Here is a 23,078-nt window from a genome sequence, read left to right on the forward strand (position 1 = left end):
GGATTTCTTGTTGTGCAGAACTAACATAAATCAATCTATAGCAGAGGAATTTATTTAATACATTTATTCTTTTAAGAAGGTTGCATGACCATATTTCATCGATTTGTACAATGGAAGAAAGTTACTACTAAGACAGAGCTTGTGGAGACTGGTGCATGGTAAACCTATTTAGTCCTCCGATGTCCACTCTTAGATTTTAATGTTAAATAATCACAACTATTCATTTAAGCTGGTCTCACTGTATATCTTGACCGTTAGCAATTCCGCACACAGCAGCTTATTGTGATATCCTTTAAATATGAGAAATAAGGATGTTTGACTTTTCCATTTAAAGAAAAACAAGAGTCCTGTATGTTACATGGCCCAGGAAATATTGGCAGTGTGCTCCTTGGCTTTCATTCGAAGCACTGCGATACTGGAAGACCTCCGCTCGAACTCTGGCTTCGTTTCAAATGCGTGTCCATTGGCAGCCCCCGTCAGAAGAGAGTCAGTGAAAAAATTGTTGAGGGGCACGTGGCCGAACTGGTTCTGGTGGTTTGAGAACCCTGTGTAAGTGGAGTCTGTCCTAGGCGAGTGAGAGTAAGGTGTCATACAGGCGGAAGTGTCACGTGGCACCATGCATGACGTGACCACAGAACCTCCGCTCGCGTTTCCTGCCCACAAGTTGTTCTGAATCTGGAATATAGAAAACAACAAATATGACATTTACGCGTCCTCGCTTTTGTTACCCTGTATTCGCTACATTTTGTTAGCTGCTCATTGTTTGCTCCTGATGGGTGGTCTGTCATTACGTTCTGAGTATGTAAAGTGATTACTGAAAAATAATTATTTGAAAGATTCTTCCAATTTGTTTTACTGTAAGAGATCACCGAAACCCACATGCTTAACCACATGAAATACTCTCAAAACATGTCAATCTCTTGAGTATTCTTTTTACAGTCATAATTTTTAAAATGAAATCTGGAAGATTTAGTCATGATTCATGACCAATTCATGTGCTTAGAAAAGCGGTTTAAGAGGTGGTTTTAAGTTTAAATATAGTTTTCATATTTCTAAACAAATGACACAATTTCATTTTTTACGCTCCATCGTTGGACTCAGTGTGGCAGTTTTTGTTGGAAACCATTGCTGACATTAAGCTGTTTGCTCTGTAGATATTTTTGATCAAACTGATTTTGGAAAATGTTTAACCTTTCATTGCCTTTCATTTCGTAACATCTTGAATACATAGGTCTGTGAATATGAAAAATAAGTACATATTTTAAACATTTATTCTTTGACATATATGATATAGTGAGGTTACAACAGATGTATGACATGTAAAACAAATTTAGAATTCTAAAACATGACCATTACCAAATAATGGAAGCAACTGAGACAAATATTCAAGTATTAGCAAAAATATCTGAATATAATGTAAGTACTAAAAAACAAACATCATATTTATGATTGAAAATTGGGTTATAATTTGTACCCAAGAAATTCACATTTCATATCATTAAATCTCTACAGAAAACAATTAGTACAATATGACCAACAAACACAAATTTCTCTAAAGTTATGAGCATGTAAAAACACCCTAAGTCAAATTTGCATAATATAAATTTTCAACAGAAAGTAGATTAAGACTAGATATTTAAACAAAGGTAGAAACACAACGATCACAGAGAAAAATCATGACAAATGGAAGGACTGAGGGAAAACAGAAAGAGCAATGTTGCAATGGTGTAGGGTGGCAGACATGCAGCCTTAGGAGATGAAATTTAAATTTTGTATGCCTTTTACAACATTATTGCAATAGATGTGTAGTAGAACACAGCAGCAATATACACATTTATCGCATCTGCTTTCTTTTAAAAAATCATGATAATTAGAATTATAAATTACAATGTTTTCTTGTATTCATTTTTACTCAAAGATTCCAGTCTACTACATCTGGCATTTGGTGTGTCTTACAACACCCAAGCTTAAATTGTACTTTTTAAAACAACTTACTTCCAATTAAAAGTAGAAAATATGTTAGTGACTCTTCTAGATCACACTGGCAGAGAAGTTACTCTGTCACAGAAGAAAGACCTCATAGCCAGTTTCAAACTGAACATCTGATTTCATCTCTTAGGTGAGACTGCAACAATTGGCAAGATGCTTATTTTAGTTATATTTTAATAATAGTTCTTTATATGAATACTTTGTAAGCTGCTATAAATGTCAAATCTATGAGATATACCTACAAAAATGTATAATAATATGCATATTTTATTAATCCTTACATCGTCATGGTCTATGTTGTTTCAACTATGACTCATTCTATGATATGTATCCCACTTTAGAAAAATACGTAATGACTGATGCCAGTGATTACTGAATTATGTATTTCAAACCAACAGGAGAGGCTGTTGATGTCATTACCCTGTCCAACCAGCTCTTCTAAGTTGATTTGGTTGATTTTCCTCTGACATTCAATCAAACATTGTGCTACATTGAAAAAACCACAGTCACATGTCTGACAAAAGGGCTTTCAGGAAATGAAAGTGAACTTGCTTGCTTGTTTTTGAAAAAGTAAATGAAAGGCAAACTAGTGGCAGAGAAAGATTATTTACATTTTATGTTTGTTAAAGGATTTGTCAATCTATACATAGTGTTTAGAATTTATTTTTAAAAGCATCTGCTCATATTCTAAATGCATAGAAATATATTTACCAATTAGGTAAAAAGGGGAAAATAAGAAAGGTAAAGACAAGGAAGGTAATCTATGAATATAAATTAAGAGAGTATTTTCTCCCTAAAGGAATTAACATTGAACTACTTATAAGTTGAAAAGAAATTCTCCAGTTTCCAAGACATGAGAACCAAATGTTTTTATTTTTATCAAAACTTCTTATTTTTGATAAGACACGATTAGGCAAATTAAATATGTTACTTTTGGTGAAAGAACTTCTAGCGTATAGAAATATTTTCGGAACAGAGCAGATTGGTAAAGCAAGCTACCACAACAATGCTTTTAGTTAGATTTGGGAAGATAAATTTGCATGGGTGGCAATAGTGTCACACGTTTTTACTGATATGTTCTGTTTCCATGACTCTGTCTCCCCTCATAGCCCCCATGTCTTGCTCTCATTTTAAAATTTCTGATACGTCTTCATTTCACTTTAGGGATTTAGTTGGTTTTCATATTGAAAGTTATGTGTAAGTCACAAAATTAATATCCCCAATGAACTGAGGTTTTCCTTCCTCTAAAGCTTCATTTCTTCTGGATGTAAGATAATCGAAATGAGGCTCATGAGAGCTTATGATTATCAATTACCATGTGTCAGACATTATATTAAATGCTTTATGAAGACTTCTAATTATTATAACGCACTAAAAGGTGTGAGCTTTTACTATCCCCATTCAGCAGAAGGTAAACGTATAAAATGGAGAACTTAAGAATCTCACCCACGATTGAATGACTCCAATGGTGGAGATCAAATCTGAACCCAGCAAATCGTAAACAATGTTACAATGATGTAAAAATTACTCTATAAGTTAAAATTGCTTATTTACTTATTCATAATCCTAACTTTGTGGGGGTCCTTAGGCTTACTCCCCGAAAGCAAAATCCTCAATGATTGCTTAGACTCTTTCTTCATCGTCAGGCCTAACACAACACGTAATAAACCCTGAATACAAATTTATTAAGTGATTGAAAAAACTCTGAGAACATGAAATTTGAACTGATCCATCTTACAGATGCAATCAAACTTCTATGGGCAACACATGCTAATGCTAATGTTCTACATTTTGTTTCATAATTTGAACTCTAGAATCACCATACTACAATTATTATCATAATAGAAATCATAAAATTACATACCTACACCTTGCTAACTTTATTTCTCTGGGTAGATTTTTTTTCCCCTCTCTATGAAATACTTATTCTGTATTATAGATGCATCTTCTTGGAGATTCTGGCTCATTAAGCAGAAGGTGTGGCTCAAGGGGCTTATGTTAAAATAAAGGCCATAATACACACATGCAATTCTGAAAATCACCAAGGCTTGGGAAACACTGTTAGAGTCTTCTCTCCACATGCAAAAACCCCTCCTACACTTTTAATTATGTTCACTTCCATTGACAAGAAGCTCACCTGTTTTAAAAACACTCCATTTCCTTTTGGAGAGCTCTATGAAAAAGCAAGCTGTTTCCAAATCTTAGCTATGGTGAATTGTGCCGCTATGAACATAGGGGTGCATATATTCTTTCTGATTGGTGTTTCTAGTTTCTTGGGCTATATTCCTAGAAGTGGGATCACTGGGTCAAATGGGAGTTCCCATCAGCAAATGAGTGGATTAAAAAGCTGTGGTATATCTACACAACGGAATACTACTCTGCGGTAAAAAAGAAGGAATTCTTACCATTTGCAACAGCATGGCGGGAACTGGAGAGCATTATGCTAAGTGAAATAAGCCAGTTAGAGAAAGGTAAATATCACATGATCTCACTCATTTATGGAATATAATGAACAACATAAACTGATGAACAAAAACAGATCCAGAGACAGAGAAGCATCAATCAGACCATCAAACCTCAGAGGAAAGGTAGGGGGAGTGGGGGTAAAGGGGAGAGATAACCAAAGGACTTGCATGCATGCATATAGGCCTAACCAATGGACACAGACAACAGGGGGGTGAGGGCATGAGTTGGGCGGGGGCCTTGGGGGTAATGGGGTGATAAGGACACATATGTAATACCTTAATCAATAAAGACATTTTAAAAAGCAAACTGTTATCTTCCTCTATCGCTTCTATTTCTGTTCCTTAAAATGATACAGAATAAGTAGTGTCTTTTTCACATATGAAAACCTTCAAATATCCTACAAAATTATTACACAATTGCAAGTATCTCTTCTTTAAGCATTCCTCATATGCATGGTTTCCAGACTGCTCATTCCAGTCACATTCCCCAGATATGCTGGAGGCTGTCAACACCCTTCACCCACATCAATATCCAGCCCTGGGAACAGAATACCATTTTCTAGAAGTTGTCTGAACACCACTATAGGGGAACCTGGCAGGTAGCATCACTGTTCCAGAATATCTACTTTTGTTAATATTTAAAGGCAATATTTAACTACAAAGTTGTGTGATCTTGTGGTTTACGAAATCCGTTGTCAAGGTGGTCTCAATCTATGGCTGTCCAATGCCTCCACCAATTGTATACTCCTGTAAGTGGTCCTTCTAAAGCTATGTGCTAGGTCTACAAGTCATATTCTCTAAAACTGTTTATACATATTTGTCAACAGAAAAGCCATACAAAAATCTCACTCTCTGACTCATTATAAAAAATACTACATTTTCTGTTACATTTTGAATGCATATTTTTTCAATATATAGAATTGTTACTCTTTTGGATTATTTCACAGACGCCTACAATGGCAGTGCCCAGCACCAAATAAATTTTGGGGTGTTTCTGTCGGCCTCTAACTGTATAATAGTCAAGGGCTTTAAACCAGAAAGAACGTTATTAAATATCCTTCTTTCATGTGTACTGAGGAGAATAAAAAGACTGCCTGCCTTCACACTTTTTCTTCTTTGTGTTTAAAAGGAGTGAAGAATCTTAAAACATTCCGTGTTTTAATGTGCTTCGCAATGTTTTTAAAAGTTCTAGGAATATGTTCAAAGCACTGTCCAGGGAACTTAGCCAACTGCCTCCCATTAGCATGAATGGAAGTTCCGCTGACTTCTACACACCACTTTGAACATTTATTTGCCCCTTAATGTTTTCCTAATCAAATAAAAAGTTAACACTTAATTATTCCATGACTTTGAATTTTGGAGGAAAGTTATTCTTTTTGTCTGATTCTTTCCAAACTGAAAACAAATTAACTTAACATTCATTTTCATTCTAAGAAATTAAAAGCTATAGGTAGGAAGAAGAGGGTTCATATATACATGCATATTACACATACAAAATACACACATGTTAAGAGTTCTTCACTGTGGATATATATTTGTCATGAATTAAAATAATATGGTAAACCATGGATATGGAAATTACCTTCACTTAGAAACTTGATATAGATATATTCTTATACAGCCAAAACTACAAAGAAAATTTTAGTATGCTAAACATGGTGCATATTTCAAATATATTTGATGATTTTGTGAGTATTTTTTCATACTTTTTAAAAACCTTGTTAGTCTTTGTCTTAATTTTAAAGTATCATGATGTGTAAAAGACATCAAAGAGTTCCATGACAGCATTATATATTCTATATACTAATGTTAGTGCTATATAGAAGACAGAAGCCTATGGAATTGAATCTGGATTTAATAGAGATACTTATAAACATGAAAATATACATTTAACAGTCATTCTTTAATTTCAAAGCATCTCTAAAACCAATATTTGTCTACTAAAATAATTTCATCTAACCATACTTCTCCTCTGTATATATAGGCTGCTCCTACCTGCTACCAAAATCCATATGTACACACATAATCACGCATACCACATACACACGTCATGCTACTACACACACACTACCCTCACATCAAATAACCACATGCTTCCCTGTTAAAGGTTAACTTAAAAGATCAGAAATCAGGGATTCACAAAGAGGTATTTGTGATGCTAATATAGCAACAGCTTATTTGCATTAAAATACAAAAGTTGATTTTGGTTTTTCATCATTGACAGAATGTTTACATTTATTGATTACTCTGCATATCATTTAATACTTACTATACAGATTTATTACCACATTATCACCATATAATTTACCGGATTTTTTTTATGGTCTCTTTAAAAAATATAAACAACACTTTTTACAAAACCAGTTCAATTTTTTAAGAGGCTATTACATTATTTACTAGCCTATCACTTCCTTTAAAATGTAGGGTGGTAAAATATTAATAAGAATCATATGTTTGGTAACTTGCAGATATTTTTAGCTGTTGACTAACTTTAGGGTCCCATTAACTTTTCTAGTAACTACATCAGTAGGTTGCTGGCAGGGAGAAGGAATTAAGTGTTTTTCTAAGTAGGGAGTTTGCTACCAGTGAATCACACACATTGAGGCTTTGTCCATCTGGGAAAAAGTCCCAACTACAATAAATCACAGTAAAAAGATCGATTGATCTTGTTGAGGTACTATCTAAGATAGAAATGAGGTTGCACTTTCATTAGTGCCTACTTATTAGGTGTCATTTGGCCAAAGAAAAATTAATATATTAACTTTTTTGGAAATCATTTACATTTTAAAAATTCCAAACGTATATATTATCAGCATATAGTATTATTAAGCTGAAGTGATTAGAAATCAATTCATCAAAAAAGAATCACATATTAAATACTGATTGCTATTTAGATTTTTAAAATGAAATTTCACCTTACAAATATGGACAGAGATTTGGAACAAGAAAGAATGCATTTTCCATTTAAAAAAATCATTGTTATATAACGGTTATATTAAACCAATACTCTGAGAAAAAAATTGCTTTACAGAAAAATGAAAGCATATATCTTTTCTTAGTACAAAAATACAGGCACTAAGTTTCATAAGCAATGTTAATGTCTGGAAATTTTCAGAAGGACATCATATAAACATGTTTAAATTTTGTATTATTCAAATAATATTTGAAATACCAAGTCAAGTATATAAGAAACATTAAAGACATTTTTTTTCCTTTTCCTTTAGTTCTGGATGTGTTCACAAATTGTATAATAATTATTTAAAAAATTGTAAGAAAGTATACCCTATATTCCTTAAAATAAAACTTTTCAGCTCAACTAACTTAAAGAGATCATAAAATCATAGCACTTAGCATTTTCTATTTTATTTATTATTATCCAGCAAAAGTTATAAAGTATTTTTCAATTATTTTTTCACATTCCTTTACTTGTATTTTAATACATGCATGATAACCATTGCTGATTTATCAGGACCTGATTCATTTTTGATGACACAATTGCCCAATTAAAATTAAGTTCACACCCAGCCGGCATGGCTCAGTGATTGAGAGCTGACCTATGAACAAGGAGGTAATGGTTCGATTCCCTATCAGGGCACATGCTGAGGTTGGAGGCTTCAGGTGGGAGGGCCTGCAGGAGGCAGCCTATTGATAATTCTCTCATCATTGATGTTTCTATCTCTCCCTCTTCCTTCCTCTCTGAAATCAATAAAAATATTTTAAAAATTAAGTTCAGCCCTGACTGGTTTGGCTCGGTGGATAGAGCGTCGGCCTGAGGACTGAAGGGTCCCAGGTTCGATTCCAGTCTAGGGCATGTATCTTGGTTGCAGGCACATCCCCAGTAGGGGGTGTGCAGGAGGCAGCTGATTGATGTTTCTAATTCTCTATCCCTCTCCTTTCCTCTCTGTAAAAAATCAATAAAATATGTATTTAAAAAAATAAGTTCACAATAATAAGAAACAGAGATTAAAATATGAAGTAAGTTTTCTATTAATATAAATCAAATATGCAAATACTTTCATTTGCACAGAATAGTTCAAATCTTAGAAATGTCTAAGATTTATGTCAAACATGAACTTTGAATTTATTCTTAAAATCCTGAATAAAGTCATAAATTATAGGTATTGTGTACTTGTGTTAACTACAAAACTGAAATTTAATTTTTGTGATTTTTAAATCAAGTGTGACTTTGTGCAAATTTTCTTTTCTATTTTAATGCTCCATGATTTGGAATAGAAAAGAGAGCCCACAGAAACATGAGGCTTAATCAATATGGCACAGAAAAAATTCTGGATTAAAGTTTTTCATGAGGTTCACTAACCTTATTGTTATTGGCTAACAATAATAGTGTGAACTGCAAGTTTTAACCCACAGGTCTGTTCTCATAGACTTCCCAGGCTTTCATGGCTTACTTTCCCCCTGGTTCTTCTCTAGTCTCCTGTACGGTAGTTTCATGTGTATAAGAAACACTGGCACTCTTTAAAATCTATTTTTACATTCCTTATTTATTTTGGTAATCTACTCAATTTTTTATTTACTCTTTCCTCTTAATATATAAAATAATGTACATCTGAAACTAATACAAAATATTATTGAATGTCAAGTACAATTGGAAAAAATTAAAGAAATATATATAATACTTATGACCAATTAAGTTAAATGTAATGCTTTAACAGTGGCCACCTATTAAAAGCAACAACAACAACAAAAAATTAGCTAAGTTATAATTATAGATATGTCATTAAATCACAGTAAACTTGAATATTAAATATTTTAAAGAACTAAATCTATTTTCATAATCTAGAACATGAATGCACATTACTTCTTTTGGAGGACATTCTTTATCTCTTTATATGTATTTTCAACAAAATAAAAGTTATTCACCATTTGTGTCTAGCTGCATCTTCAGCAAATTGATATTGACAAAATCTGCTTCATGCTACATATAATTTACTTTTAATATATATACACCTCTATATGAAATATTATTTATATATTTATATAAAGCTTGCATATATTTAATTAAATCAACTTTATCAATTATATATATTTATTTGAGTAATAGACTATCATATCATATTCCTTGTATGACTTTAAATATTGGTGCTCTTAATCAGTGAGAAATTGTACAATATCAATATGACTTGTGGACCTAATGATGCTAACATTTTTGTCCCTCCATTCATAAAGGGAGTTTCACTGTATAATTACATAACCATTGCACTGGTTGTTTCATATATATGAGACTATTCATTATATCACACATCAAGTATAATTATATTACTAACATTTTTCAAAGTTTATTGGATTGTTTACTTTAAATATTTGGAAAATATAGAAAAAAACAATGATAAAATTGTGAGACTTTCTCCAAAGGTTAAAAACTGATCCAGATACCAAATTGCTACAGCACAGTTGTTTAAGGAGGGAAGTTCCTTATTCCTCATTTAGCTTAAGTAACTGTAAACTTTAAGATTAGTACAGAAAATGGTGATAGAAGAGGATAGGGTGAACAATATCCTCACAATCACTATCTTATTGCTTTATTATTCCCTTTCATTGTTTCTTTTTTGTTTTTTATTATTTCCTTTTGAAATTGCATCATTTACAATGTTTGAATTAGAATTTGCTAAACTAGAAATGTTATACAACCTTAATTTGTGTTTTAAATTACCACAATGAGTACAAATTGCCTATAACTGGAATCCAACTCTTGGTATGTTCAAACTCAAAGGGGCATATATTTATAAGGTCATCAATTAAACATCAGAAAACAAGATACTGTGCATGAATGTTTGTAATTTTTTTAGTATAGATTTAGTTATCATTTTCACTATGTACTAAGTAAAACCTCATTAAAATGTTTCTTGGGAAAAACTTCCATGCCTTCTTTAAAATTTTTGATGAAAATATTTTGGAAGAAGAAGAATATGCTCAAACTTTCCTAAAGTCACCAGACTTCGTTATCTAAATTTAAAGAAAAAATAATGTTAAACTGAATTTGGTTTTCCCCTAGATCCCTAAATAGTAAATTTACTCACCGACTGAATTAGTTTAAATGCTACAACATGCAGCATAAGAGAACATTCAAAACACTTACTTTTCCTCTCTACTGTAGGAAAAGATAATAATAACTAATGGCTATTATAGAATGGTTACTATTTATTGAGCACTCATTATGTACTAGGCAATGTTCTAAGTAATTTGCATGCATTGTTTTGTTTAATCTTCTCAAAGATTATAAGAACTTTATCCCCATCTGATGAATGAGGAGAAACATTCCTTGAAGTTAATTCATTTGGGGAAAGCTCCAAAACATATTAACCTGGCATCGTCAGGATTTGAACTCACCACTCCCTGACTGTGAGGCCCATAGTCCTACATTCACACCTGGCCCTCCTCAAGTCTCAGGATTTAGCTCAGTAGGCTGTTTAGAAATCAACCTATTCCTCTCAATAAAAGAAAAAGCTTTATAATGATGTTCATCAGCATCTACACCACCATAACGACCAACTCTAGCACTCACAATGCTTCCATTTTACAATAAAGAATCTGAAAATTAAGGAAGTAAAGAGACTTCTCAAAAGTTACCCCACTAGTAAATGATCAAGTTAATACAATCCAAAGTAAATCTAAGGACATAAAATTAGGGTTCCTTGTAAGAATGAAGGCTAGTTATAACCTTCCAGAGATTTTTATACTTTAACTAAATATTTTAATCACCAAAATAATTTTTTAAATGCTTTGGTTTTGATAAATTACAAACAAATTAGAATCTAATATTGATAGATGCTTTCGTGCATTTTCAATTGAAGGGCAAAGGTATTTTTGGTTGTTGGGTCTAATTTGCATCAAGAAGCATTTGCAGAATTTGGTACAAATATCACTTAGTTCTTTTTTGAGGGTATCATTATTTTTATTGTTGACACTATTATGATGTCCCCATCACCCTCTTTGCCGACCTCCACCCAGTCCCCGCCAGCTCCCCTCTGGCCATCACCACACTGTAGTCTGTGTCTATGGGGTGTGCATATATGTATTCTTTAGCTAATCCCTTCACCTTCTTTCATCCAGTCCTCCTCTGCTCTGACAGCTCTCAGTCTGTTCCATGTATCCATACCTCTGTTCCTATTTCGTTCATCAGTTTATTTTGTTCATTAGATTCCATATATAAATGAGTAACCTAGTTCTTAATTTGTCCACAAAGCAGGAAAATTGGTCTGGCTCATTTGTATAACCCCCATGCATACAACAGTACCACACATACTATATTTACTGGATAAAATGCAAAAAACTTTGGAAAAAATAATTGACTTGAAAGGTTTCAGCAAAATCTTTCTAGTCTATTCCTTTTAGCAGAGGAGGAAATTGAGATAAAAAAGGAAAAGCTAATTGCCTAAGACCACAGAGCTGGTTAATAGCAGAGATTCAGAAATCAACTGTGGTACTGAAAATTGAATAATTTTAGGTTTATAATGTACTCCTGAAAAAAATATTGAAGTGAATCAATACTTTGTCCACATCTATTCGGTGTATATACAAGAGTGGGCAAATGTAGGTTTACATTTGTATGTGAATGAGTTTGTTCTTGTATTGTTATTTATTAGTTATTATTTATTTGTATTACAACTGTAACCCCACTTTTATTCACCCCTGTATAATTTGCTTTATACTGTGGTGATACAAAGGTAAGAATTGAGTCATCTTTTAAAAAACTTTATATATATATAGTAAACTGGCTGGCAGACACTGTATACAGCCCATCACAGTCATGGAGAAAGTGATGTGCTGATTAAAGGAGGACTGGGAAAAGGTTTCATGAAGGAAAAGGGGTTAGGTGAGGGGAAGGGAATTCAAGAGAGAGGGGACAAATTCAGCACAAGCAATGAAACAGTTTTTAAAAATATCACGTTTTGGAGAACATCAAGTAGTTTAACTTATCTAAATCATAGTATTGTTGAATGGCAGCTAATATTGTGAGCTAAAGTGTTTTTTTTTAATGCTATTTTCAGTACCACATTAAATTATTTTACTACTGATATCTCACCACTCACTTCCTTATTTGTTTACTATCAGATATGAGTGAGCTGAAGAAAAATAATATATGAAAACAGTCTAACAGTGTCTACATTTTTTAATGCTTTATGTCCTTATTTTATATGTTTGAAATAGAAGCATTTTTGCTTCCCAAGGTAATTCAACGTTTTAGGGTCAAAACTTAACTATTTCATTGCTCAATGATACACTATAGAGATAATGTCACATAAGGTACCCTGGACTCCCACTCAGAGATCCTGGGTTCAGGTTCAGTGATTAATGGCTACAGGAAGGAAGTTGGGCTGAAATAAGCCCTCAGCCGGCAGTTACTTTCTCTTACTGTTATGGCTGTTGTTACTATAGTGCAATGGAGACCCCTGGAAACAAAGTATTAAGAACACTTTAGAAAATATTAATTATTATTCCTAAGTAATCATATTATATGTTATATATGGATACCTTTATGCTAAGTAAGATCACTGGGCAGGCTTGAGAAGACCTTTCTAAGCCATCTCTGTTTTTCGTGTATCTCTGTGCATGCCTTTGCTTTCTTGCCAAATTGCTAATTCTTTGTTTCTGTCCTGCCTCCAACATTTTCTATTTTCCAACTGTTTTTATAATTAATAACTTTTTTCTATAATTAGTAACAGTAACCAAATTCAAAGTTTTATTGCACTGAGCTGTTGCGTTCTATTTCGGTTTCTATTTTTGCCATTATACATTTCTATCTTCAAGCCACAAGATTAAAAAAAAAAAGTTTCCTTTAGGCTGACGCTTGGAGACATGGTACTGTCATAATTCTTTTTTCAAACAAACTAAAAAGTAAACCCCATATTTTAAAGTTAAAACAAAATTTCCCCTTACAGTGGGGGAGTGGAAGACACTTGATTTCAGAATTTCTGGCAAGCAAACATTACATGACTTCCCAGGGTAGAAAAGCACTATGGATGTTATAGTATTGATGTTAGTTATTGTTGACAAGTTGCACTGTCAAAATAACTTCCACATCTGATCTCCGTGCTTCCATACTTAAATTATGAGGTGGTATCACCAATGTACATACAGCATGGAGAAGCCACAGGGAGAATTAGTGTGAAATTCCCATGACTCGTGAGGGAAAATTTTAAATTACTCCTTTGCTAGAGTGTAAAAGACTCAGATGTATAATTCATACCATTTTCTTTCCTGCTTGAGCTGCTGGGTTGCCTCATTCCGCTAATTGTTAATATCTAAAGCTATGCAGCACAGTAACATAATGGCATGATAATCCTAGGAAAAAGGGCATCTAGTCAGAGTATGTTAAGTAATATTAAGCCACTATAAAGAGGTTAATTGGTCCCAGGCACTATAATTAATGCTTTAGGCTACACTGAAGACGAAAGGGGAGTTAGAGATAATGCAACCAATAGCAAGGAACAAAGTAAAAAATGGGGTTTACAAGAAAAGGAATGACAATTGAAATAATAAGGCATAAAAAATACATAGTCAACTATTGTGGAATAAACTTATCAGACTGTTTAAAGTGCATTTGAAAAGAGTTCCTAATATGTGACTTATTTCTAAAGTCCTCATAGTCAAATATCGCCTCTAATAGTAAAAATTATATAAAATATATGCTATGTCGCCCTAACCGGTTTGGCTCAGTGGGTGGAGCGTTGGCCTGTGGACTCACGGGTCCCAGGTTTGATTCTGGTTGAGGGCATGTACCTTGGTTGCAGGCACATACACCGTAAGGTGTATCAATGTTTCTCTCTCATCAATGTTTCTAACTCTCTATCCCTCTCCCTTTCTCTCTGTAAAAAATTAATAAAATATATTTAAAAAATAAAATAAAATATATGCTATGTCTATTATTTTTTATTGTTATTTCACTGGTTGTGAATACATTCGCTCCTCCCCTAAAGTGCAAATTCGAATAAACAGCTTAAGCTGTATGCTCCTTTGGTATTAATTTGCTAACCCTGCAATCATTCAAACATACTTGCTGAGACAGTCTATATTGACAGTCAAGTTCTTGCCCTTGGGAGCCAGAATGCCTCTGGTCAAATCAGGGCTTCACCACCAGTGGAGGTGAGTATATCCCTCCCCTCTCTGTGCCTCAGTTTCCTCACAGGAGACATGGGGATAAATAATAATGCAAACCACATAAGGTTGCTGTGGGGGTTAAATGAGTTAATATACACACCCTGGTTAGAGCAGTGCCTCAGAGAGTAAGGGCTATAGTCATATAACAAGAGGAGAACACTGCAGTGCCTGTTCTCAGGGAGCTTGTAGCCTAGGGGAAAGAGCCCCTTAGGCCTCTGCTTAGAACTCAACTAGGACACTCAAAAATGTCTGGTGCATAACATTTCATCAGCCCTATGATGATAAGTAACCAGGAGTGTATACACGCTTTTAAACAGAAGGAAGAAGTAAGGGAACTGCTTTAAGATACATTTTTAAAAGTAAGAGAAAACACAATTCTTCTCATGGCAGGTGTGGCATTTATTCCAAAGCTACTAGCAAACTGCAGTACAAGGCTGAGCCATTGCCTCCCTTAGAGACTGGCCTGTAAGGAGCTGCTTGTATGATCACAGACAATTCCTTAGCTCGCCTGGCCTGCTTTCCTAACTTCTAAAATGAAGAAGCAGAATAAAATGATCTCTAAGGCTCTTGTACATGTATAATGTTACACGAATAAATTTGGTGAATTTATCTGGAGGAGTGAAGGTCTCAAGATAGGTTGTTAAGGGTCAAAAAGGCATCAGGACATAAGGATAGTAGAAAAATAGAGGACTGAAAGGGTATGAATTTATAGTTGAAGAAAATGAGTACCTTAAGTAAGTTTGAGGCTGTGACGATTTTGTTACTGGACCATCAAGGTATTCCACCAATATACACGTTACATATTTGTTATCTAAGTGGTCTCTTACAGTGCATATAATTAAACAAAAAGGAAGTAAATAACAGATGGCTTGTTCCTTATAATATGTGTCAATCATGTACCAAATACAGTTCTGAATAATTCAGTGTTAGGATAAAGTAATACTCATTTAGAAAGGTAAGAATATTTTTTACTTACATGCATTACAAAGTATGGATAAGAAAAAAAACCCTCTAAATTTAAAAAAAAAGATGAAAAAATAATTTCTAGTCTTTAAAATGAGAACTCTCATTATAAAGGGAAGCACTTTTTTACATGATAAAAATTTTTTAAATTATATTCAGTCCTAATTCTACATGCATGTTAAGAAACAAAGGACTAAATGTTTCCTTCAAACAATGGGCAACTTCAAAGCTAAAAAGACAATATTGGAAAAAAGATTATTTTAAGTGGAATGCAGGCTTCATATACTACATTTGACACTAGGTTGTGTAGGACTGACTCTTGAAACATTATCAACAGAGATAGCATGCCAAACAATAGTCAGTATATTTTTGAAATAAACAAGGGAAATGATTTTGAATAATTAAAATGCAGAGTAATTAGCAGACATATACAATTGAATGATGCTACTTCAGGTGTTGCATTGTATAACAAGGAAGAGACCCTGAAATATTGTTAAATGAATGGCTCTGTAGGAAAAATAGTAACAAAATAAATATTTTAGTAAAATTTAACAACATGAAAAAAAGTCTCCTGGAGTTTAAAATTCTCATTCCAAACCTTTATATTAGATATAATAAAGCCTATACTAGCTCTTTTAATAATATACACACCGCATGTATTTTTCTTGATCAGTATTCCACAGTTTATCATACCTGAGGATAGCTGTCAGTCCTGGGCAAAACTGATATATCATAGGTGGCAGCAAAATGGCTTTTAGCTTGTTGTATTTGGCCATAGCGTTCTCTTTTCCTCCACTTGGCCCTTCGATTTTGAAACCAAACCTAATTTTTCAAAGAAGTAGAATTTTAGCTAAAGAATACTTGATAATATAAATGTGATGTTAAAATAATTCAAATCAGAAAGGTAAATCAGGTCAATACAATTACTAATAAAAGAAATTTTTATCAGAAAAAAAAAATCCACAAATTTTGCTTTCTATTTTACTTTTAGATAAGTGGTATAACCATGAGGCACTATAAATTAACATAAAAAGACAAAATACTTTAAAAACATTTATTTAATATGTTTGAGCCTCTGTTTTTTCAGTTATGGAAAATAAAAAGGATTTAGAGTATATGATCCTGAAGACTCCTTATATCTCCAAATTATCATAGATATCCTCCTCTCAGAGAATGCTGCAAGTTTGAGAGATGTTCATGACTTTATAATTGGGGGGGGGGGTATGCACATGACATTAACCCAGCCAATTTATAACCAAATGAATATCTGGGTCTATCAAAACAACTATCTTTAAAGCATTTCATAAAGTGAAGACTTTTCTTGATTATACCCATACTTACATACTCTTAGAAAAAATTTAAATATAAAGACTTCATCAAAAAATAGATGGCATCAGCAGAAATATCATGATTATATAGAAACATAAAATATTAAGATTAGATATAATACTGAGCATGATAGAGACAAAAAGTAAAATGGAATCATCTGAAGTACAATTATGGTTTTAAAATAAACAAATGTGTTTATTACATCATACCACTTATAACATTTATCTTCTCTTATAAAAAATATTCAGCCATCATCAAAATTATTCTCCAATGTAAATGACTTACAGGTAATAAATAATAAAAGAAATAGAGCAGATATAACCAAGTGTGAAGAAATCTATGAGTTAGTGGGACCTCTACAGGGTCACTACATTCTCATACTAACAATACTATTGCAACAACCATTTTCTACAGAGGGTTCAATATTCACTAATTCATACTTATCACTCTTCAGAATTTTCATTTTAATGTTTTCATGTATTAAAGGGAGATATAGAAAAGCATCTTAAATATGTATAAATTGATATTTTTGAGTAGACATGACACAAGCAGCTTCCAGGAACTCTTTAGTCTTTACACAAGTATGTTCAGAATATAAAATATTTAGGAAAGAAGCTAGAAATCAAATATAAAAATGTAAGTTGTAAAAAGCCTTTTATTAAAATTACTCGAAAGTTTTATTCTTTTGCAAATTCAATTATAATCACACTTATGGAAACATTTGAATACTCAGTTTAATATGTAAACATATATCACAGATTTAAGATGGCACTTCGGAAGAGTTTTCAGCAATTAAAACAAGGCAAAGGGAGTTACCTGTTCAGTGTGGTTTCTTACAACACTGCTGGCCAATGTGTGTTATCCATTACGCCCAGACTCAAGACAACATCAACAACCAAACCAAACAAAATGTAATTCCTTGCTGTCTCCACAGATAGGCACCAAGAGCATACTAAGGGAATTTAGTAGTAAGGTGTGTTTTTGTGTGTGTGTTTTTCACTAAGAAAAGACCTTGACAATCTCCTTAAAATGGATGCCAATAACCACTCTGATGTGAAAAGCAGGAAAGAAAACAACCTGTGTAAATTAGGTTCAGGCTGGCTCTCTGTGCATGTTCTTAGACAAAAAATGAATCAGGGCTTGATGAAATGCTAAGGGGGAAATATGCAGTGTACACAGCTGACCCCTCTGTATGCAAACACATTTTTCTATGCTTACAAGTATAACTAATTTAAATATGTGGGTACCAGGAAAAAGGAACACATGCAGGCTCCTGTTAACACTTGACAATTCTAAAACTTTTCGTTAGCATCAACTTTCTATATACCTACTTCCTGAACTAAGATAAAGTAACCATTTGCTTCCACAACTACAGAAAAAAACCTGCTGCTTGTTACCCCTGCACCACCAGATGTTGTGTTTAATGATGTAAAGGCCTTAACGATGGCTTAATCTTCAGAATAAATACTTACTCCACTAAGCACAAAAGTTTTCACTCATTCATTTATTCTGTAGTTTATGGGAACTGCAAAATTCAATAGTTTCCTATTTAGAGTAATAAAAGCATGCCAAGGAAAAAGGTCCTTCTCCCAAATGATTGTTATTTGGAACCTAATAAAATGTAGTGTAAGAATATCAACTCTAATAAAAATAAAAAATGCCTAAGAGGATAAAATTTTATCCAGTATAATTTTTCCTTTTCAAATGATTACAAATATAGTATATTAAATCATCCAATTTGATCATTTGAATACAACTTATAATTCACTACATATTTTTAAATTACTGTATGATCATTATTTCTATTGCCTCTGCAAAAACTATATAAGTTATCTATATTTAAAATATTGAATGGAATGACATCACTGGCAACTACTAAGGTGCTAAAATTGAAAATGAGTTATATGATCTTTCTTTAATTATGTATAATAAAAATAGATTTGCTTTACATAACAATTGGGAATTTATGAGATTGTTTCTTTTTTTCTTTGTGTTATTATTACCTTAACCTCAATAAAATTATATATTTATAGGCCATTATACAAATAACTTGTCAATACCTGGTGTATAACCTTAAAACAAAGCTCAATAGCTGATAAAATAGAAAAACAAAATAAAACACATGCATTAATAAGTGAATAACTATGGTTCTATCTTTTGACTTTTAAAATTAATTTTTGAAATCAGAGGTATAAGATATTCAGTTCTTTAAATAATCGATGGTTTTATGCCTATATAACTCAAGTATTCTTTTTTATGTTTTTATGTAAGTTGTTACATTCTTTGCAAGTAAAAAGAAATTTTAGCAGATCTACATACATAACATTGTTCTACATCTTTAAATAGTTCCTTTGTGGCAAATGCAACTATTGAAGTGTTCTAACACTACCTACCTATACCCACCAGCACCCACCCAAGGCCATCATATGGCTCCTACCTGGACCCTGGCCTCAGTGAGCTCTGTCCTCAGAGCAAGTTGTTCTCTGACGTACACATCTGGGTAATGAGTTTTCTGAAAGACCTTCTCCAGCTCCTCCAGCTGCAAGCTGGTGAAGGTGGTCCGGTGTCTCCGCTTCTTACTGCTGGATACGTTGCTGTCACATTTATCCCCAAGTTCATCCAGTTCTCCCTTCTCTGGCATCCCTTTCACGGGAGACATCCGGAGACTGTTACAGTTGTCCATAGCTCTATTTAGTTCAGTGTGAAGTGGCTGTCCTTCTACTTTAGTGATCCCATAGTTCACTGTAACCAAGGGAAAACAACAGTTCTCAACATTGTGAAACATTTAGATGAAGGACTTAAGTTGTAATTTAGAGCATCAGGAAAATGGTCTGCTAATGATTTATTGTGCCAGTATTAATTCAATCATCACATTAGGTACAAGTATTAATCCACTTTGGGCAGGTTTAAAGCCATTTTAAAATGTGTACATGGAACTCATATAATTTGCCCAAATTCATAGTTCTACAGGACTAATGCAATGTTATGCACATAATTTATAATCAAATTAAGGCAGTCAAATTAAAAGTGCTCCAGATTTTAAAAAGCCTAAGTGAGCATAATTTTTGAAAACTGAATCAAATTTAATATAAGTCATATATTTATTCACAGCAGACAAAATTAAAATTAAGCTACTTACATGGCCCAAGAAAGACATTTCAAATTTAAATATCTGTAAACCAAAATCCAAACTCTTTCCAAAAGTTATCTTCCTCCTCCACACAAAAGCTATAGATTTCCCACGTGGTGTTGTTTCTACTATATTTTGAATATTTCAACTGTATATTCATGTCTGCACTTTAATTTTTTTCAAAAAATTAAATTTTAAAAAATGATGTTATATTAGTTTCTGAAAGTGTTTACCATAGAAAACTGAAGTAGACTCCTTCAGTTTATAAATTTGTTTACAGTTCTTGCTAAATAGGCCATATTTATTCTTAACTCATAAAATATGTTTTAAGGTAGAAAGCTTTATTTTTACCTCTAATAAAGCATAGCAATTAAACTATCTATTAAAAGATTACAAAGAATTACAGCTGGCATTTTGTTTAGGGATGTTTTAATTTCAGTGATTTCCTCCAGATTTGGTTGTATGCTTAGGGTATGTTATAAAACAAAAAATGTATCATGTGTTGCCACACACACACACAAATGCAATTAATGCACATAATAAAATGGGAGGCATTTTTTGAAAAGTAAATTCAACCCAGCCAGAACAATAATTTCCAATGAACTGTCATAATTTTTTCTGCTTTTGTCTGTATTTAAATGATCTCTCACAATGTATTTTTACAACTGCTTTAATCATTTTACCAACATATTGAACTTTAATGCCTATATCATTGAAATGCCAAATAACTTTTGTGCAAAAGAAGATGTGATGTAAAACTAAATATAAAGAAGAGCCATGACTGATGAACAATTCGGTTTTGTCCCTGCGGACAGAGTTAAATGGGGAACTGCGGTAATTAGCGATAGGGGGAGGGGAAGCAGTCCTGAAACTAAGGGCATCTCAGGAGAAAGACTGAACTTTCCTAAAGGTAGCGGACTGCTGCCTATGTACCCTTACTTCTTTCACAGTAAAACTAGTCCTAGGAGTGTGATGTTCGTTTAAAGGTCGGTAAAGCATCAAAAATAACCTATTTCTCTTCTTATTGTGGATTCCCGACAATTTAAAATATTATGATTGAGTTCTATCCAGCAGTCAGCACAGGGCATTACAGAACCATTTAAAAACAAAATCTTGCCCGTTCTTACGTAGAAACCTAGGAATTCCAAACATCTAAAGATACTGCAATCTGAAAATACATCCAGAAAGCCAAACATTTAGTGTATTAAAAATAAAAAGTAATTGATGTGTCTTTCTAAATAAATGACCAAAATGATTAACTGATTTTCTCTATCGCTTTCGCCTTTATTTTTGGTTTAACGTTGCAAGTCAAAAGAAACTTGCAACATTGAATAAAATAGGTACTGTGTACAAAGCATTTGGAAAAGGAGCTACTATGAGCCAGTGCTTGCCAGATCTTCAACCTCCATTAAAACAGGGGGCAGGAGGCTTGTTGTAAATATTTCACACTTAATTCGTTTGTTGTTTTAAAGCAACCCGCTCCTTACAGCTTAACTGTGGAATATATACAATGATAAGGAAAAGTCCTCTTGGAATTGTAAACTTGATTGAGCTGTCGCGCTCTGAGAAAAAATAGGTTTGTATTGGGTTACAAGATAGAAAGATGGTTTGTTTTGATAACATTTTGACTTTGAGAGACTTGGCCATTCAAAGTTGAAGATTTCACCCAGAAGCATTCCGAAAGCTTCTGCTGTGACTTTTAACGTGGAGTCAGAAAACTGCACCATGCACAATTCCGGAGTGAGTGATTATACTGGGGGTCCTTTGCCCGAAGCTATTTAAAGTGACTGTTCTTCAGAAATTTGAGTTGTATTGCAAACCCAAAGAAGCAGAAATTACAAATTCACACAAGCTAATCTAGCAACTCTCCAGCTTCGCACAGAAAGATATCGCTATGTCTTGGGGGAAAATTAAAAAAAAAAAAAAAAAAGGTTTTTCATCTAAAGGAGTTCAGAGTGTTCTCATTTGTGACGACAGTGACATCCTCTAACGAGCTGTGATGGATTTCAGCTCCCGCTGCCGGGCGGCGCGGCGGGCCAGCAGAGGAAGCGCGCTGTCTTGACTCAATTACGCTTTATTTACCGCCCGATCGGTTTACGCCTGGACCTGGGTTCAGAGAATCGGGACCCGCAGGGGACAACACTGCGCAGCCAAAGGGGAGCCGCGGAGGCACGGCGGTGCCCACTCCTCCCGTTGCCCTCCCAAGTCGCCGGCAGCCAAGCACCGCTTCCCGATACCCGCAGCGTTGCTCTGCCCCCCTCCGCCCTCCCGCTTCCCTTCCCTTCCCTTCCTCCTTCACTGTCCCGATGGGTCCCCCGAACTTCGGATTTGCACATGGGCTACCGCGACTGGGGCTGGGGCTGGGGCTGGGGCTGCCGACTCACCGCTGCCGTCCTGACAGGGCGAGGTCCTCTCCAGGCGCACGTGATGCTCGGCGCGGGGCAGGGGCCCGAAGGCCTGCACGCATTTGCCCGCCGCGGCTTTGCTGTAAAAGGACTCATTGTCCAGCGTCTCCATAACGTGCTCCAACGCGCCTCCCGCGCCCATGTAGAAGTCACTGTTTTTACTCTGCGGGCTCTTGAGGGCAAACTTCTCGCTCAGAAACTCCATAATCCCGGTAGCTGTCTCGGGGCTCCAGGGGCGCGGAGGCTGGAGAGCGCTGGGGGAGGGAAGGGGCGGGCGGGAGGAGGGAGGGCCGAGAGGAGGGAAGGGGAAGCGAGCGCTGCGGCGCCGGGAGCTGCCCCGCTCCCAGCCCTTTAATGCGTCCCGGCTGGAAAGGGGGCACCCGAAGTTGCTTTTATATCTTGAAACTCAGCTGGGCTCCTCGGGCAACCTCCCAGTTCTAATGAATATGAAAATAGGCCAGCGACTAACTCCACCCCGGGCCCCCTCCGCCCCCACCCTCTCCCCACCTTCCCCCACTTCCCCGGGCAGGGCGCGTCCAGGCCGAGGTTAGACAGACAGCTCCATTTCAGACACATGCCAGGAGGGACGAGGCCCCGACACCCAGAACACCGTCGCAGCGGCTGGCATTTCGGAAGAGCTGGGTGAGATCGCAAAGCACTTAACCCTCCACTCCCCGC

The 23,078-nt window shown here is 34.7% G+C and overlaps 1 protein-coding gene across 1 annotated transcript; it reads right to left on the reverse strand.

Annotated features, from left to right (window-relative positions):
- Nucleotides 1-49: 49 nt before the first annotated feature.
- Nucleotides 50-22,662, reverse strand: ALX1 (ALX homeobox 1). The gene is made up of 4 exons (XM_036300400.1): nt 22,380-22,662; nt 19,303-19,607; nt 16,230-16,358; nt 50-675 (listed from the first exon to the last, which is right to left on the reverse strand). The coding sequence occupies exons 1-4, from the start codon at nt 22,603-22,605 to the stop codon at nt 355-357; spliced, it is 981 nt and encodes a 326-aa protein (XP_036156293.1). The 5' UTR covers nt 22,606-22,662; the 3' UTR covers nt 50-354.
- Nucleotides 22,663-23,078: the final 416 nt, after the last annotated feature.

Source organism: Myotis myotis, unplaced genomic scaffold, assembly GCF_014108235.1.
Source record: "Myotis myotis isolate mMyoMyo1 unplaced genomic scaffold, mMyoMyo1.p scaffold_m19_p_3, whole genome shotgun sequence".
Classification (NCBI taxonomy): Eukaryota; Metazoa; Chordata; class Mammalia; order Chiroptera; family Vespertilionidae; genus Myotis; species Myotis myotis.

Coding starts and splice junctions, on each gene's coding strand:
- ALX1 (XM_036300400.1), bottom strand. CDS start 22,605: ATGGAGTTTCTGAGCGAGAAGTTTGCCCTCAAGAGCCCGCAGAGTAAA. Junction 19,608..22,379: donor GCCCTGTCAGGACGGCAGCG/GTGAGTCGGCAG, acceptor CCTTGGTTACAG/TGAACTATGGGATCACTAAA. Junction 16,359..19,302: donor TCACTGAGGCCAGGGTCCAG/GTAGGAGCCATA, acceptor TTGAAAAATTAG/GTTTGGTTTCAAAATCGAAG.